At 44.2% G+C, this 17380-nt stretch overlaps 1 protein-coding gene across 1 annotated transcript in view; it reads right to left on the bottom strand.

The window, feature by feature from the left end:
• Positions 1-16879, bottom strand: part of IREB2 (iron responsive element binding protein 2) — a 50074-nt gene extending 33195 nt beyond the window's left edge. Inside the window, exons 1-2 of the mRNA XM_040343093.1 lie at positions 16774-16879; positions 25-82 (exon numbers count right to left, since the gene is read on the bottom strand). Coding sequence (XP_040199027.1) covers positions 25-82; positions 16774-16830 — 115 coding nt within the window. The 5' untranslated portion in view covers positions 16831-16879. The remainder of the gene's footprint in view (positions 1-24; positions 83-16773) is intronic.
• Between the last annotated feature and the right edge of the window lie 501 nt (positions 16880-17380).

Genomic DNA, 17380 nt, shown 5'->3' with positions numbered 1-17380 from the left:
TAAAAAGAATACTGCATTACATACCTGTCAAGTTGGCTGTGAAATCCATTGTCTTATCGGTCTCTTCAGAAATGCTACCAGCCTAAGCAAAGAGCACACAGAACGATACAATGAATACTTCAGTGTAAGCAGACTAAGATGTAACATTTTACTAATTAAGTAGAGTCTATAAAAACAGTATTACATTTCTCAGTCTAGAAGGATAATGCCTGATGAGCTACAGCTAATTGCTATACTAATCTTGAAAGAATGATGGTTTGTAAACAGGAGTACCAAGACATGGAGCAGCTTATTTGGAAACTGGCAAAGAGCTTATGACTGAACGCTCTGACATATTTACCAATACATGATTAACCACCTGAGTGCACTGATAATAATGACCAAATTATACCAATTCATAAATAAGATCATTCCATGGCTGGCTTAATACATTTCATTGGAATTAGACAACCCTGCCAAACGCAGCTTTAGCAGTAGGACCAGTGTTGATGGTAGCTAGATCCCAAACATTACTTTGATCCTTAGAGAACCAACAACTAGATATAAAATGATGGTCATAAAAATCAGACGACCACTAAAGGCTCGTTCCTCAGCCGAACTCGCACAATTTCCCTCCCGCTTGTCAGTCCCGATTTCAGAGACATCAGTGCAGGTTTCTGCACAGATGTAAATCGCGTGCCGAAATTGTGAAAAGTAGTGTAGCGCTTCAGATGCGGAGTCGCCCCAATTAGAGTTTACTGAAGTCACAAAAGTTCAGAAGTGATGTAATGTGTTCGTATGGCATTTTCGGACAACTGTAGTGAAATCGTATGATCTGGCATTGTACGAAAAAAATCCTTGTGCATGTCCAATCGGGTAATATTGGATGAGCTGTCATGATCGGCTCTGGAAAGCTGTGTACCAACCAACGATCCGATTATCGTACAATTGGTCCAAAACTGGTATTTTTTGTACAATTTTCTGATCATGTGTACCAGGCAGAACACACTAGTCTGTTCTCTAGCTATGCTGGGTGCTCTTCTCCAATGAAGAGATTTGTCTGGCGCGCCCCCCCCCCCGCACAGCCTTTTACTGGGAAGCTCAGTGTACTGTTCCTTCTCCTCTCCCCATCTCTTATGCAGCTGAGAACAGAGGGAATGTAATCACTTATAAAAATGTTTTGCCTTTCATCTCCATTTTAAACTGAATGGATTGATTTACAAGGTGATCGTTTACAATCACTTAAAGATAATAGACAGTTCTATCAATTACCTAATTAAAGCGGAGTTCCGCCCATTTAACCACTTCCATACTGGGCACTTACGCCCCTTCCTGCCCAAGCCAATTTTCAGCTTTCAGCACTGTCGCACTTTGAATGACAATTGCGCGGTCGTGCTACACTGTACCCAAACAATTTTTTTATCATTTTGTTCCCACAAATAGAGCTTTCTTTTGGTGGTATTTGATCACCTCTGCGGTTTTTATTTTTTGCGCTATAAACAAAAGAAGAGTGACAATTTAAAAAAAAAACACTATTTTTTACTTTTTTATTTAATAAATATCACAATTTAAAAAAAAAACAAACATTTTTTTTCCTCAGTTTAGGCCGATATGTAGTATTCTACATATTTTTGGTAAAAAAAAAAATCGCAATGATCATATATTGATTGGTTTGCGCAAAAGTTATAGCGTTTACAAAATAGCTGATAGATTTATGGCATTTTTATTTTATTAATTTTTTTACTAGTATTGGCGGCGATTTGCGATTTTTTTACTGTCACCGTGTCATTGCGGCGAACACATCGGACACTTTTGACACGTTTTTGGCGCCATTCACATTTATACAGCGATTAATGCGATAAATATGCACTAATTACTGTATAAATGTGACTGGCATTCAAGGGGTTAACACTAGGGGGTGAGGGAGGGGTTAATATGTATCCCTAAATTGTGTTCTAACTGTGGGGAAAGGGGGGTGACTGGGGGAGGTGACCGATGCTGTGTCCCTATGTACAAGGGACACAGATCGGTCTCCTCTCTCCCCTGACAGGACGTGGAGCTCTGTGTTTACACACAGAGCTCCACGTCTTGTCCCTGTAGCCGCCGATCCCGAGTGCCTGGCGGACATCGCGACCGCCAGGCACGCGCATCGGCATCTCGGGGACGCGCCGGACGCGCGCGCGCGCGGCCGCCGGCGCGCTCGAGCGCCCCCCAGTGGCCGCAAGAATACAGGACGCCAAATGACGTCCTGTTGAATTTTCAGAGTAACCGTGGAGCCGTCATTTGACGATGGCCCGGTACTCTAGTGGTTAAAAGTCAGCAGCTACAAAAAGTGCAGCTGCGGACTTAATAAATCAGACACTCGCCTATCCCACGATCCAGCGATGTGGGTGCAGGAAGCCTCGCTCCTCACCACCGCCTCAACGCGGCACCGCATTTCTAACTGTGGGCACCCAGGTGTGGCTTCACAAACGGGCACGCACTGTGTGTTGTGACTGGCCAGGTAATCTTCTGGGTCCTGTGACGGGTCCCAGAAGATTGCAGGGAGGGGGGCAGAGGTGATCTTCCTTCCGGCGCCAGGGAAGAAAGTGGGAGCCTCTAAAAACAGGGTACCTGCTCCCCTCAAAAAAAAAATCATGACATGCCAAATGTGGCATTTCAGGGGGTCACCAACACTTAAGTGGAAGTTCCATTTTTGGGTGGAACTCCGCTTTAATGGCCAGTTCACACCAGACGCAGTTCCGTACAGTTGTGTGCATTTTTTCTGCACAGCGTTTTCCATGTCTTCCAATGGCTCTAGTTCACACCATGCAGTCAGTTTCCGGTGCAGAAACTGACTGCATGGTGTAAACTAGAGCCATCGATATACATGGAAAACACTGTGCATGCATTTTGTGCAAAAAAAAATAAAAAATAAAACACACGGAACTGCGTCTGGTGTGAACTGGCCCTAAGCTAATATACTGCACACGCAGTCATAAGTCACGTTTTGTCTTGGAAGCCAAAAATAATTGAACACATTTAAAGCATATCTACACTCACAAATTTTGAATCATGTTATTCATTCCCACATATTTTTATTATTTCTAGCCTACTCTTAATAAACTTAATCTTGAAGTTTGTAATATATATATATATATATATATATATATATATATATATATATATATATCAGACTAAGTCCTCATTCACACTACGGGCCGTTAGGGTCCATCTGTCACGGACCTGAACGGCCGATCCATGCATCGCTATGGAGCGTCGGATGTCAGCGGAGAAATGTCCGCTGACATCCGACCCGATCCGCTAAAAACAGACGTATGGGGGGCACGTCCCCATCCGTCCATGCAGATCGGATCGGGTAAGATCTGATGAAAAAATGGACATGCTGTCCGTTTTCATCAGATCGCTCCATAGGAGGACATCGGTGCCCGACAAGCCCCTCCCCGCTCAGTGAGCAGAGAAGAGCTTGTCATCCGTCGGCTCAGCGGAGATCTGCGGACAGATCTCCCGCTGAGCTGACGGGAGCACCGACGGAGTCCGCCTGTGTGAATGAGGCTTAAGATAAAATGAGGTGTCTGAAGAATTAAATAAAATGCATCAATTAATGTATTCAGAGTCAGATATCAGGTAAACAAAAAAAAAAAAAAAGCAGTCACTTGGGTATACTATACAGTTTCAAGCAGCAAGTGAAAGCGATGTGTTTATCATATATGCTATTCAAATACTACAGTTGTGCTAAAATCAGAAACTCCACACTGAATTCTAAGTTACAAACTGTGGCAGGAATGCAGAGAGCACCTTGCAGGTGCACCGAGAGGTTCTTCCTCCTATACTACCTCAGAGACAAGCAACCTGCAGTGGTTAGTTTGGGGCTATCAACCCATGTATCACAAGTGGAGCATTCTGGACTGATGTATTTCAGCAATGCCTGGAACATCTGGAGGGTCCATTTTCAATTGCGAATACTTTCAAGTGGATCAATTTATTCCCCCGCCCCCTTTCATGCAGCCACCTTCAGAAATCTACACACAGGGAATTTCTGAAAATGCAAACAAATGCTGCTAGTTTCTGATACATGGACGCAAATGGCCACAGCATCTGTGCACACGCTCAGGAATCCCCCTTTAGCACAGACATGCCACATAGTTAAGCCGTGTTGAATCTGCGCATGCACTGAATCTTGCACTGCGCATGTGCCTGTGGTAACACCACCTCCAGGGATAGGTGTGGCACCGCAATCTCAGGAGGCAGCGGGGCCTGGGCTGGAAAGGAGAAAGTGATGAAGTGCAGCACAAAATGGTACTACAGCATACAAAAATTAGAATAACCTTTTCTCATTTTTGTAAGGGAAAAAAAAATAAAAAAAAGGGTTAAGTTCTGCTCTATAGGCACTTAGGCCTATTGCACATGGGAGTAAAAAAAAGATTTTTTTACTGATTGGAAATGAGATGCATTTTTGTCTATGGAAACATTGTACACAGTGGAGTAAAGATCAGTAAGACCCCATTCACATCTAGGCGTTTTTACGCCTGTAGCGCTACGCCTCTGCCGCCAGAGGGCTGGAAATACATGTCCCTCTATGGAGATGGTTCACATCTCCACGCCGAACGCCGGACGCCTGTCGCCTGCGGCGTGAAAAAAGGTCCCGGACCTTTTTTTCAGGCGTCTTCGAGCGTTCGGCTAGGAGATGGCAATCATCTCCATAGAGGGGGTCATCTTGGGGCACATCTAGGCGGACAATACCCGCGTTTTGTCGCCGCAAATCGCGGTACAAAACGCCGCTATTTTTACCGCGATTTGCGGTGACAAAACGCCGCGATTTCGTCCGTCTAGATGTGAATGCAGCCTTATACAGCACTGAGTACAGAGCAGCAAAACAAAAAACACAAAAAATAGAAAAAAATAAATATGTACTTTGGAGTGCAGCAATTTACTTGCATGTTTACTTGTTTAACCACTTAAGACCCGGACCTTTAGGCAGTTAAAGGACCCGGCCAGTTTTTGCGATTCGGCATTGCGTCTCGCTTTAACTGACAATTGCGCGGTCGTGCGACGTGGCTCCCAAACAAAAAGCTTCGGACCGGGTCGCAGGCGCGCACCCGCGACCCACGGCTGGGCACTTAAAGAGGACGTACCTGCTTGTGCCCAGCGCCAATCTGCCGAGATAAAAATGTTCAGGAGGCGGTCCTTAAGTGGTTAAAGGGGTTGTAAACCCTCAAGGTTTTTCACTTTAATGCATTAAGGTGAAAACCCTTCTGTAGTGCAGCAGCCCCCCTTTTACTTACCTGAACCCGATGATGCCAGCGACGGGGACGAGCACAGCAGCTCCAGCCGCTGTTTCGGGTCCTTTGGCTAGACTGATAGCAGTGAAGCCATTGGCTCCCGCTGCAGTCAATCAAATCCAGTGACATGTGAGCCGGGGGCAGGGCCGAGTCCTGCTGTCTGGGTCAATGGACGCAGCAACAGGACTCGAGAGCAGACACCGCACAAGTGCCCCCTTGGAAAGTGGCTCTCCGTGGGGGCACCTAAAAAGGAGGAGGAGCACCACGGAGGGACCCCAGAGGCGGATCTGGGCCGCTCTGTGAAAAACCCTTGTACAGGAGGAGGCAAGTATGACACGTTTGTTACAAAAATAAGAACACACACACACACACAAACCCTTACGTCCCCTTTAAGGTTTATGCGAGTATAACCGTATATCCCTAAACACTGCAGAATTCATTCGGCTGCTTCTGTCTCATCAATAAACACCAATGACCCAGTGCCATTGGAAGCCATGCATGCCCATGCCACCACATTTTACTGAGGACGTTGTGTGCTTTGGATCATGAGCTGTTTCAAGCCTTCGCCAAACTTTTGTCTTCCCATCATTCTGGTACAGATTAATTTTAAATTTAATCTGTCCAAAGAATGCTTTTCCAGAACTGGGCTGCCTTTCTTAGAGTTTTTTTGGCAAAGTCTAATCTGTCTTTTCTTCAGGCTCATGTATGGTTTGCACCTTGTGGTGAACCCTCTCCATTTGCTCTCGTGAAGTCTTCTCCTGATTGTAGGCTTTAACAGTGATACGCTCACCTTCTGGAGTGTCCTTCACTTGTCTGGATGTTGTGAATGGGTTTTTCTTTACCATAGAGGATCCTGCGATCATCCACCACTGTTGTCTTCCGTGTACGTCCATGCCTTTTTATGTTGCCGAACTCACCATTGGCGTTCTTCTTTCCTCAGAATGTACCAAAAATGTTGATTTGGCCACTCTCAATGGCCCGAATTATTCCTGCATCACTTCCGGTTCACGCTGCGCTCCACTCTGAGGCGCATTTCCGGTTCCAGTCCCGGCTCTACGGAAGTTGCGGCAATTACACGGATTGCATGCTTGCCAGCCTAAGGATTTTCCTGCAGCCATTCCATCCCTCCCTTATCCTCAAGCAGTTTACCATCTAGGACTAAGCCATCTGTCGCACGGACCGTCGAGTGACTTCAGACCTTTATATACATCTATATGCCAATTCATGCCATCACCTTGCAAGTAGCCATTTGGCTGTTTGTGTTGTTACAATAAATACACTTTTAATACTACCCTTAGTTAGGCGCTCTTTGCTTTTCTCCATTGTATCTTCCAGAGTGTGCTTCTTCTTTCATGGTAGCTGCCGCTAGTGCTCATTCATAGACTGTGCCACCTGGCCTGCATATAGTAATTGGACTTTTTCTTATATAGAGACTATGCCCAATAGAGGTTTGCTCCATCTCACCATTTTTTCCCCCCACTCTCAATGTTGCAGCCATCTGTCTGATGGGAATTGTTTTGTTTTTGAAGCCTTACAATGGCCTGCTTCAGTTACATGGACAGCTCCTTTAAAACAAATGATGTAGGTTCACAGCAATAGATTCCAAATATCACACTAAAAACCCTTTCACACTTGCAGCACGACCATGTTAGAGGTAAAGTGCCGCAAGTTTTAGTGGCGCTTTTCGGCCTCTAGCGGGGCACCTTTAACCCCCACTAGCAGCCGAATAAAGGGTTAAAAAAACCAGCAAAGCGGCACTTTGGTACCGCTTCTGCAGCTTGCAGGACATTTGCCCTTTTTTTCCCCCCAGGTGCGATTACCTGCTTAGTTGATGAAGAAATAACTAAGGAGTAGCCCACACCGGGCCACAAAACCGCTTTTGATTCATTTGTCCATTTACTTTTGATACCCATCTGTATCTTCATAAATTTAGGGTCAAATTGTATATTGCTACATTTCTTTGGTAAAAAAACAAATCAGTTAATACAGGGTTTGACAAATTTACTTGGAATCTAGGTGCCAGCTAAAAAAGTTAGGAGCCAGAAAACGCACCCTGTCCCGAGGAGCTTGCGCGCAGAAGCGAACACATACGGTGTTCAAACTACACATGTGAGGTATCGCCGCGATTGGTAGAGCGAGAGCAATAATTCTAGCCCTAGACCTCCTCTGTAACTCAAAACATGCAACCTGTAGATTTTTTTTAAACGTCGCCTATGAAGATTTTAAAGGGTAAAAGTTTGTCGGCATTCCACGAATGGACGCAATTTTGAAGCGTGACATGTTGGGTATCAATTTACTCGGCGTAACATTATCTTTTGTAATATTAAAAAAAATGGGGATAATTAAAAAAAGTGTAATTTTTTCCCAAAAAAGTGCGCTTGTAAGACCGCTGCGCAAATACGGCGTGACAGAAAGTATTGCAACGATCGCCATTTTATTCTCTAGGGTGTTAGGATAAAAAAATATATAGAACGTTTGGGGGTTCTAATTAGAGGAAAGAAGATGACAGTGAAAAATTACATTAGAATTGCTGTTTAACTTGTAATACCAACAGCCACCACCAGATGGCGCCAGCTCACACATCTGGTGGTAACTTGTAATACCAATGGCTCACCACCAGATGGCGCCAGCTCACAAAAAAAAAACTATTTTTTTTGCCCACCTTCCAAGCCAGGATGCTATTTCTAGTCGCCATGGCGACTGGTATTTGTCGAGCCCTGAGTTAATATCATTTAGTCCGTAGGAAAGTTAGAGTTCAAACTATGGTATATATATATATATATATATATATATATATATATATATATATATATATATATATATATATATATATATATATATATATATATATATATATATATATATATATATATATATATATATATATTGATTTTTTTACCACCCAAATGACCCTATTTGGACATTAGACAGTCCAAGTTATTTAGTAAGAGGCATGGTAAGTTTGTTAAAGTGGTAATTTTTTTTCCACACTATACATTTTTGAAATTAACCCATTATTGGAACTGTAGTGACATGGGCGTTATTTATACCCTACTGCTCTAGGTAACATACATTTTAAAGCGTATATATATATATATATATATATATATATATATATATATATTCAACCTTAGGCATAATAAATGGGTTAAGATTTATTTATTTTTTAACATGTTATGTCTCACACACACAGCATAGGCACTCTTAGAATTATAACCCAAAACACATTCTACTATGCCTCCCGATGATGAGAATACCATGTTTGAGACTTCAGTCTAGCCTCATAGAGGGGCCAAAAATACAAAGAGCACCTTTGGTCTTTCAAGGAACATAAATTACATGTAAATTATGCATCTAATTTCCTGACTACCCATCACATTTATGGAGGTCCTGAAGCACCAGGACAGTGGAAAACACTCACAAAAATACCTCATTTTGAAAAGCAAATCTCCCCAAGGTAAGAGGCATGGGGAGTATTTTGAAGACTTATTCCTTTTGCCCCAAGTTTTTAGAAGATGCGGAATGAATATTATGTTTTTTTTTACCCCTTATCAAAACAGCCAGTGAGGCTGAATGCATCAGTTACAGATATGAGATAAGCCATGTAAGGGTCCTTTCACACGGAGCAGGCCGTTTTTGTGTCCGCTCCGTGTGTCCGCAAAAGCTCAGCGGGGATCATCCGTTATCCCCGCTGAGCTGTCGGCGGATAGGGCGGTCCCCGCACACAGTGCAGAGGCTGCCCTGTCTCTCCTCCGCTCTCCCCTATGGGGAATCGGATGAAGCCGGACCGTCTGTCCGTCTGCATCCGATCTGTTCAACGGAAGAAAAAATAGGGTTTTCTTCCGTCCGCAAAAGCGGATCCTGACGGACGCGGATGGTCGCGGACGTTAGCGGATGCTCCATCCGCTAACGGACGCGATCCCATAGGGAACCATTACAAGTCCGTAAACGGACTTGTAATAAGCAGACGAACGGAGCGGACGTCTGAAAGGGCCCTAACACTAGCATTTGTGCTTACAATAATCAACTTTTATGTAAAGCCTTTATTTGTAAAGCAAACTACTTCTAGTCCATCCAACACCCCCCCCCCCTCTTTCATCCAGAGTGGGGTCACTTAAAAACAGGAGGTGTAATATTGGCTAGAGCTGTGAAAATCAGAGAGAAAAAATCCTAAGAAAAGAAAGCTGACACAGCCACAGCATCTAATGATTAGTAAGATGGAATATATTACATTGGTTTTAAATATTACATTAACACTCAACTCCAAAACAATCAGAAGCCATCTAGTGTTTTCAAATTACATTTGTCTGACCTGGAAACACTTTCATCCCAGCTTCTTATCCCTGCAGCACTGGACAGATTACTGAAATGGACTGCGGAATCATCTGACTTCCCTCGTGTCAACACAGCGTGCTGGGAACAGGTGTAGGAAAAACTGTAGAGGGCCAAATGGTGTGCAGGGATGAAAAGTGATCACCATGTTGAGACAACCTCTGGACCCTCCACAGACTTGGGATAACCAGTATGATCAGACTTCTCCCTTTTCAAAATGCAGATCCCAGAACACCAGCTGACTGGTGGTGTGCTACAGCAAGGCTGTATTCACACATGGGCATTTCTGGAACATGCGACACAGCCAAAACAAAAACGTGTTTTGCTGCGAGTTACAGAAATGCGCATTGCACTTGTGGTGCCATTGAAGGTTAATGGCACCCCATGTGGCGGTAAAAGTTTTTGTCACGCTACAAACGCATGGTTAAAAAAAAAAAAAAAAGTGCCAATATCAAAAAAATAAATAAATAAAATAATAGTATTTGGAGCTTCTTATGAGAGTTTGTTGCATATAGCCAGCCCATTCAAGTGTGCAGGAACACGAGTACCTGCTATGCTCAGATGTGAACATAATGCCTAATGCTGGAAGTGAAAAAAATAATATGTTCAATTAGGAGGGAGTGTGCGTAAACCCCAAGGCCTGGTACACACCATTTGTGTCGTCCCCCCCGATTTAACCCAGCCACTCAGCACGGGACCTGGAAGCAAGTGGAGATCACTGGAGTAGTCTACAACAGTAAGTTCCAGCTTCCAGGGGATCACAAGTGTCTGGCATATACCGGTACATAAATATCTATACCTGAAATTCTTCTTTAACCCTTTCACTGTCAGGACCTCTTTTTTTGCACACCACATAAAAAAAAATAAAAAATTTAGGCCTAAAGTGATAGTTCCAATTTTTTATATGTCAAGCGATATTCCCGCAAAGTACTAGGAAACGCAACATTTAAAAAAAAAAAAAAAAAAGATACACTTAAGTTATTTTTAGGGCACACAAGTGTAAGGCTGGGAGGAGTCCGAGAAGGCTACTTAAGCCTCCTCCCCTGTCGGGTCTGGGTTGCTGTCGCTTTCTGGGTTACTTTCGGTTTGGCAGAGCAGCGGCCGGCTGCACACGCCGGGCATCCTCCTATCCATCTTCTATTCCTGGGCCAATGCCGGGGGGGGGGCCACCCGCCCACTCATCCATCCACACGTGGTGGAACTTATGCAGGCAGCATAGAGGCAGGCCGCTCGCCCGCCCTCCACTCACTACTCTGTGCTCATGCCGGCATCTTTGCAGGGCTGCCCGCTCCTGCACCCTGTCTGTTTCCTGGGATCACGCTGAGCGGGGGCCGTCCATCCACCACTTACTCCTCTGGGCGCACGATTGCGGGATTGCTGTCATAGCGTCTTCTGTCGTTGCATTTCTGCCTCAGCATTTCTGTCCTTGCGTTTCTGCCCCAAGATTTCTGTCGTAGCGTTTCTGCCCCAGCGTTTAGTCTTAGCATTTCTGTCATAACGTTTCAGCCTTAGCCTTTTTCAGAGGGGTGTTGTGGTTCAGTCAGGGCACATGCTCCGGTAGCTGTTCTCGTCCTTGTTGGTTGTCATGTCTCATCGTATGTTCGTTTATGTTTGTACCTGGGTTAATTAGCCAAGGCTCACATCTCGGGATCTGTCACGTCTACAGATCCATACAGGCTGAGGTTCGTTTGTTGACCACAATCTTCTCGCCAGTATACCATATGATGCATGTTCTTTCATTACACCTATAAAAACTACCCACCACAGTCTGTGGGTACTGGGTACACCAGCCCCGAGTGTTCAGTTTAATTACTTGTCTCTGCGCTGCAGGTTACTCAGGCTCGCTTACTTACACGGGGGGGGGGGGGGTGTCTGTCTTCAGGTTCATTTACGTGCGGTGATCTTGACATTTCTGCTCATGTTCTCATACTTCGGTAGGCACAGAGGGGTGTTGTTGTTCTCATGTCTGGTTGTCTGTCATTTTCTCTAGTTTGTGTTCTCAGGTTGGGCTGCATCGGCATCCACGCCGATTTCAACCATGCTCACACTCACTTCCATCAGTCCTGCCCGTTGCCAGGGCTAGTTGATTGGTGCAGATGTCGTTCACCACTGGGCTCACCCTTGGGTCAGAAGCAGTCATCGATTTTCTTTCAGTTGACGTCCTGTTGCGGAGGCCCTGGTCCCCGCCCAGGGATTCATAGTCTCTCAGGGTGTGTGCGGAGCCACATCCCCTTGACGGCCATAAGTGGTGGGCTTGGGCAAACGTCGTCACGATTCTGGATTCCACTATCGGCTCAGGGACATCGGTCCAGTCATCTTTTCCGATCCCCATCCATTCCAAGTAAGGAGGGCTTTCAGTTACTTTGGGTATGTCTGTATCATGTCCACAGCCTATCAGTATGGGACTAGGAGCCCAAAACAGGGAGGAGCGAAGAAAAAGGCGCAAAACAAATACCTGCTCTATGTTCTCTCCGACCACATCCTCGCCGGTCTGTGCGGGGATCGTGCACTGGACGAATGAGTTTTCAGGAGACCCAGACATTCCCTGCAGAGATCCCATGTGGTGTTGATGGATCAATTTTTTTTGGTGCTTTAACCACTTCCTTACTGGGCACTTAAACCCCTTCCTGACCAGAGGACTTTTTGCGATTCGGCACTGCGTCGCTTTAACTGACAATTGCGCGGTCGTGCGACGTGGCTCCCAAACAAAATTAACGTCTTTTTTTCCCCACAAATATAGCTTTCTTTTGGTGGTATTTGATCACCTCTGCGGTTTTTATTTTTTGCGCTATAAACAAAAATAGAGCGACAATTTTGAAAAAAAAAAAATATTTTTACTTGTTGCTATAATAAATAGCTCAATTTTTTTTTTTTTACGTTTTTTTTTTATCCTTAGTCTAGGCCGATACGTATTCTACATATTTTTAGTAAAAAAAAAAAAAAAAAAAATCGCAATAAGCGACTAGTTTGCGCAAAAGTTATAGCGCCTACAAAATAAGGGACAGAATTATTATTTATTTTTTTTTTTTTTTTTTTACTAGAAATGGCGGCGATCTGCGATTTTTATTGGGACTGCGATGTTATGGCGGACACATCGGACACTTGACACATTTTTGGCGCCATTCACATTTATACTGCAATCAGTGCTATAAATATGCACCAATTACTGTATAAATGTGACTGGCAGGGAAGGGGTTAACACTAGGGGGTGAGGAAGGGGTTAAATGTGTACCCTAATTAGTGTGGGGGAAGGGGGGTGACATAGATCTGTGTCTCTATGTACAAGAGACACAGATCCGTCTCCTCTCTCCCTGACAGCACCGCTGTCTGCGAGAGCCGGGAATGAGAGATGATCTCATATGTAAACATATGAGATCATCTCTCATTGGCCGCACAGATCGCCTAGGAAACGGCCGCTCCGATTGGCCGTTCACGGCGATCTGTGACTGGCTGTGTCCAAGGGACACGGCCAGCACAGCAGTTCCCCGCTGCGCGCTCGGGAGCGCGCGCGGGGAACGTGCAAAGGGGCGGCCGTAAAAAGACGGCCTGTTAGAGATTGGGAGCCGCGCTGAGGCCTTACAAAGTCGTACGGCCGTCAGCAAGTGGTTAACTGCTTTATTAGCAACAGGTGTAATCAACTAGATTGTATTAGAATATTAGAATATATGGGAATTCTGTATTAATTTTTTTATACGGGGAAATTTTTTATGCATATCTACACATTTCCATACATATATTTTATACAGTATTTTTTTACATTATAAATATAAGTTTTTATTTTAGTACTAATGTTTTGGCAAGATATCCGAAAGTGAGATGTTCAGCAGGTAAATATAGATAGTGCATTACATGTTGTTGCATTATTTTAGATTTTTTTAATTGAATGACAGTGTCTCCATGAGCTGTCCAGCTGTTTTTGTGCATCCCTATAGCCCAGGTGACAACTAAGATGGCTGACGTCACATATGGTTCCGTGGTTGTTGGGTGGTTGCCATGGTAACCAATAATAGAAATGTCAGAAGTACGTTGATAAGCGACGGCCTTTTAAAGGTGTTATAAAGTTTCCTTTTTTATTTTCTAAATAGGTTCCTTTAAGCTAGTGCATTGTTGGTTCACTTACCCTTTCCTTTGATTTCCCTTCAATGGGCCAGATCCATAGACGAAGTACCCCGATGTACTTTCAAATTTCCTGCGTCGTATCGTTGTTTTGAATCCTCAAAACAAGATACGACGGCTTCTGGGTTAGATCTGACAGGTGTACGTCTTCTTTTTTTGCGCAAGTCGTCCGTGAATAGGGATGGACGTAACTCACGTCTAAGTTAAAAAAATGACGTCGTTGCGACGTCATTCCGTGCAAAGCACGCCGGAAAATTTCTTGACGACGCATGCGCATTTCATTCGGTGCGGGGGACGCGCTTCATTTAAATAAAAACCTGCCCCCAACCCGCCCAATTTGAAATCCGCCGCCAGAAATACACTACGCCGCAACTTACTGCGTGAAATCGATGAGGATCCGAAAATGTGCCAGGTAAGGTACGGCGGCGTAGTGTATCTCTGATACGCTGCGCCGATCTACATGTATGTGGATCTGGCCCTAAATGTTTATTTTCCCCCCCTTTGTCCGAATTCCTCACTTCCTGTTTCTCCTCAGTAAGCTTGCCCCTATCATCCGAGACATTCTGTCTGGGGGTTAGTCAGCATGCTCGCCCCCTCCCTTCTGACTACATCCCTGCGGGGAGACGCTGTGAACGAAGGTAAGTGAACCAACAATGCACTATCTTAAAAGGAACCCATTTAGAAAATAAAAAAAAAAACCTTTACAACCCTTTTAACTTGCAATTGGCTTTTTGACCTCCCCTATGGTTGGTTACTAGGCCGATAATGTCACTTCCGGGTACCGCAATGTTAAAGAGGTTTCCATGGTAATAAGGGAAGAGGCTATTTAATGTATATATAGAAGGGAGAATTCCTCCCACTGACACCAACAACGGGGCACAACTCCTCCCAATGAGACCAACAACGGGGCACAACTCCTCCCAATGAGACCAACAACGGGGCACAACTCCTCCCAATGAGACCAACAACGGGGCACAACTCCTCCCAATGAGACCAACAACGGGGCACAACTCCTCCCAATGAGACCAAAGATATAGCATTGTATACTGGTCACAGTCTGGACCCCCCATGAAGGACAGTAAACTGGCCCTAAAGTTTTAGTAAGTTTGGAGAATTTTCCCTCTATCTCCTGTAGGCAGCATCTTAGTGGCATCTCAGTATGACAGAAAATTATAAGGGACATTTCGACCACAATCTCTGCATTCACAATGCATTTTAATTTATTTTACTAAGTTGTGCTCTAGTGTAGAGAAAGGCAGCATGCTGTACTTTTTTTTTACTCTTTTTCAGTGAACATGGAAGCACTGCAGTGGGGTAAACTAGGTTGATTGGAATACATTCATTTTTCTTGTAAAATGTGCTTAGGTTGCATTTAAAAATACACCTGACTGCATCTGGTGTGAGGGCTCATTAGGGCCCATTCCACTGCAGAATGTGGTGCATTTTTCCCGCACTACATTCAAACTGCATTGCGAGTGTCAATGTAACCCTAACAACACCCTAAACGCTGATCGCAAGTGCAGTCTATTTGCCTGCTCCAGATCAAATTGGTACCTCACAATCTGGTTATAGTTAATTTTTAAATGCAGTACATGCACCACGTTTGTGTGATCCAGTGCGATTTCAGTCTAGTCAACTGAATGGGTAAAAAAAAAAAAAAAAAAAAAAAAAAAAAAAATCAAGAGTGCGTTCCTGTGCAATTCTGGTTTGAACCAGCATTTAAAGTGTTACTAAACCCAGGACACTGTATTCACTATATCTGGTCTTCGACAGTACATAGAAATGCTATCATTTTAGAAAATATAAAACGCTAAATACCTTATTCTCATCAGCAGTATATAGCAGTCCTGTGACTTCTCTCAGTATCTGGTTAAAGCTTGTAGGGGGAGTTTTCATTCTAATCTGACTGTCCGTATGAGGCTGCAGGACCCCTGACCCTCTGTCTGTCTGGACAGTGCTGATTGGCCCTGTGCTGATCACATGCACTCTCCCAAAAAAAAAAAAACACACACACACCTCTAGCAATACACACCAAAATGAACATGTACAGAGCGACTCCAAAAAGCTCTGTCTTATCTCAGGAGATGGATTGGAAAAAGCGGAAGAAGGGAAGGCTCTGTGCATACAGGCTCAAACAGTCTTTACACAATGCAGGGGATTAACCCCTTAGGTTCCAGTCAGTATAACAAGCATGCTTTACTGCATATTCTCACCGATTTTACTGTTGTGGGTTTAGTAACCACAATCTCTACATGCATGTGTTTGCACATATTTTCAATGCGTTTTAAGAATCATTTTTTTCCACTTACTTTTTTTTTAAGTGGCAAGTTACAAGTTTGTTTTCATTTTGCGCGTGTTCAAGCGCATTTGTGGTGAAGAAAATTGCAACATGCTGCATCTTTTTTTAAATGCATGTGAAAGACCCTGCAAAAGGTGTCAACTAGGTTCATCGGAATACATTCCTTTTACTTGTAGAAGTGCTTGAACTGTGTTTATACATGCACCTGTCTGTCTCTGGTGTAAATGAGCCCTCAATGTGTGCCTTTCCAGGGTGTATGGTAGTGCACAGACAGATCAGAGTATGGAGGAGATATAGACAGATCAGAGTATAGAGGGGGGATATATCTATATAGACACACTCACGATAGATAGAGATTGTGTGTATATATATATATATATACATACATACACACACATACACATACATACACACATACATACACATACATACATACACATATACACACACACAGATAGACAGATCAGTGTGTGGAGTATACATAGACAGATGACACACAGGATTGTACACATCTTCCCTCAGCAGATGCCTATTGTTTAATGCCGTTAGAGACCCGGATAGGGAATGGATAAGATGAGGAGCTGCTCAGGCAGCTGTGGCGATAACATGCAGGTAGAGACACAGGAAGGGGGACAGCCGACTACTCCGCACCATGTCTGTGGGCCCTTTGTACCCAACACGACCAATGAATGCCACCTGGAGGTTAGAAATCCGTGAAGCCGGCCCGGAATGAGATACAACCCAAACCCCGGACACACAGCTTACCGAACCGGGCGACAATTCCTCTTTTCTCCCATCGCCCTCCGACCCAGCGGCCGCCATCTTGACTCCGCTGGAGCCAGCAGTGCGATGACGTCAACTTTTTTTTTCTGAAAAACTTTATTTAAAATGTTTAAAGGCGACATAAAGGCTCATAAGATACCTTCAATAAAACTTTATTGAAAAAGTAAATGGCAAACGTTTCTAGGCAGAGTTTTGTTGTGTCAGGACAGTGTCCGGGTCACCTGGTGTATGGACCTGTACAGTGAGTGGCTTGGGAGGGGAAGATTTCCCTCTTCTCCTTGTTACTAGAGGAAGTGTGGAAGCTTCATCTTCAGGGGTACAGGCAGGAGAGAACACCTGACAGGACTTCCTCTTCTCCTCAGGTGAGGTGACATCACAGGAAATGCAGGTTGGGGACACATTTTAACTTAATAAAGTGGTTGTAAACTTGCCAATTTCTATTTTACCTACAGGTAAGTTTATATTCTAAGGGCCAGCAGATAGTAACGTCACCGGCAGATGTTCTCTGAAGGAACGGCATTCCTGTGCCGCAGCCGTGACTCCCAGGCGCATGCGTTGGAGTGATGTTATCACTGTTTGGCCAATCCAG

Source organism: Rana temporaria, chromosome 3 (genome assembly GCF_905171775.1).
Source record: "Rana temporaria chromosome 3, aRanTem1.1, whole genome shotgun sequence".
NCBI classification, from domain to species: Eukaryota; Metazoa; Chordata; class Amphibia; order Anura; family Ranidae; genus Rana; species Rana temporaria.
Note: the sequence above shows the minus strand (reverse complement) of the source record. Positions and strands in the feature narration are given on the sequence as shown.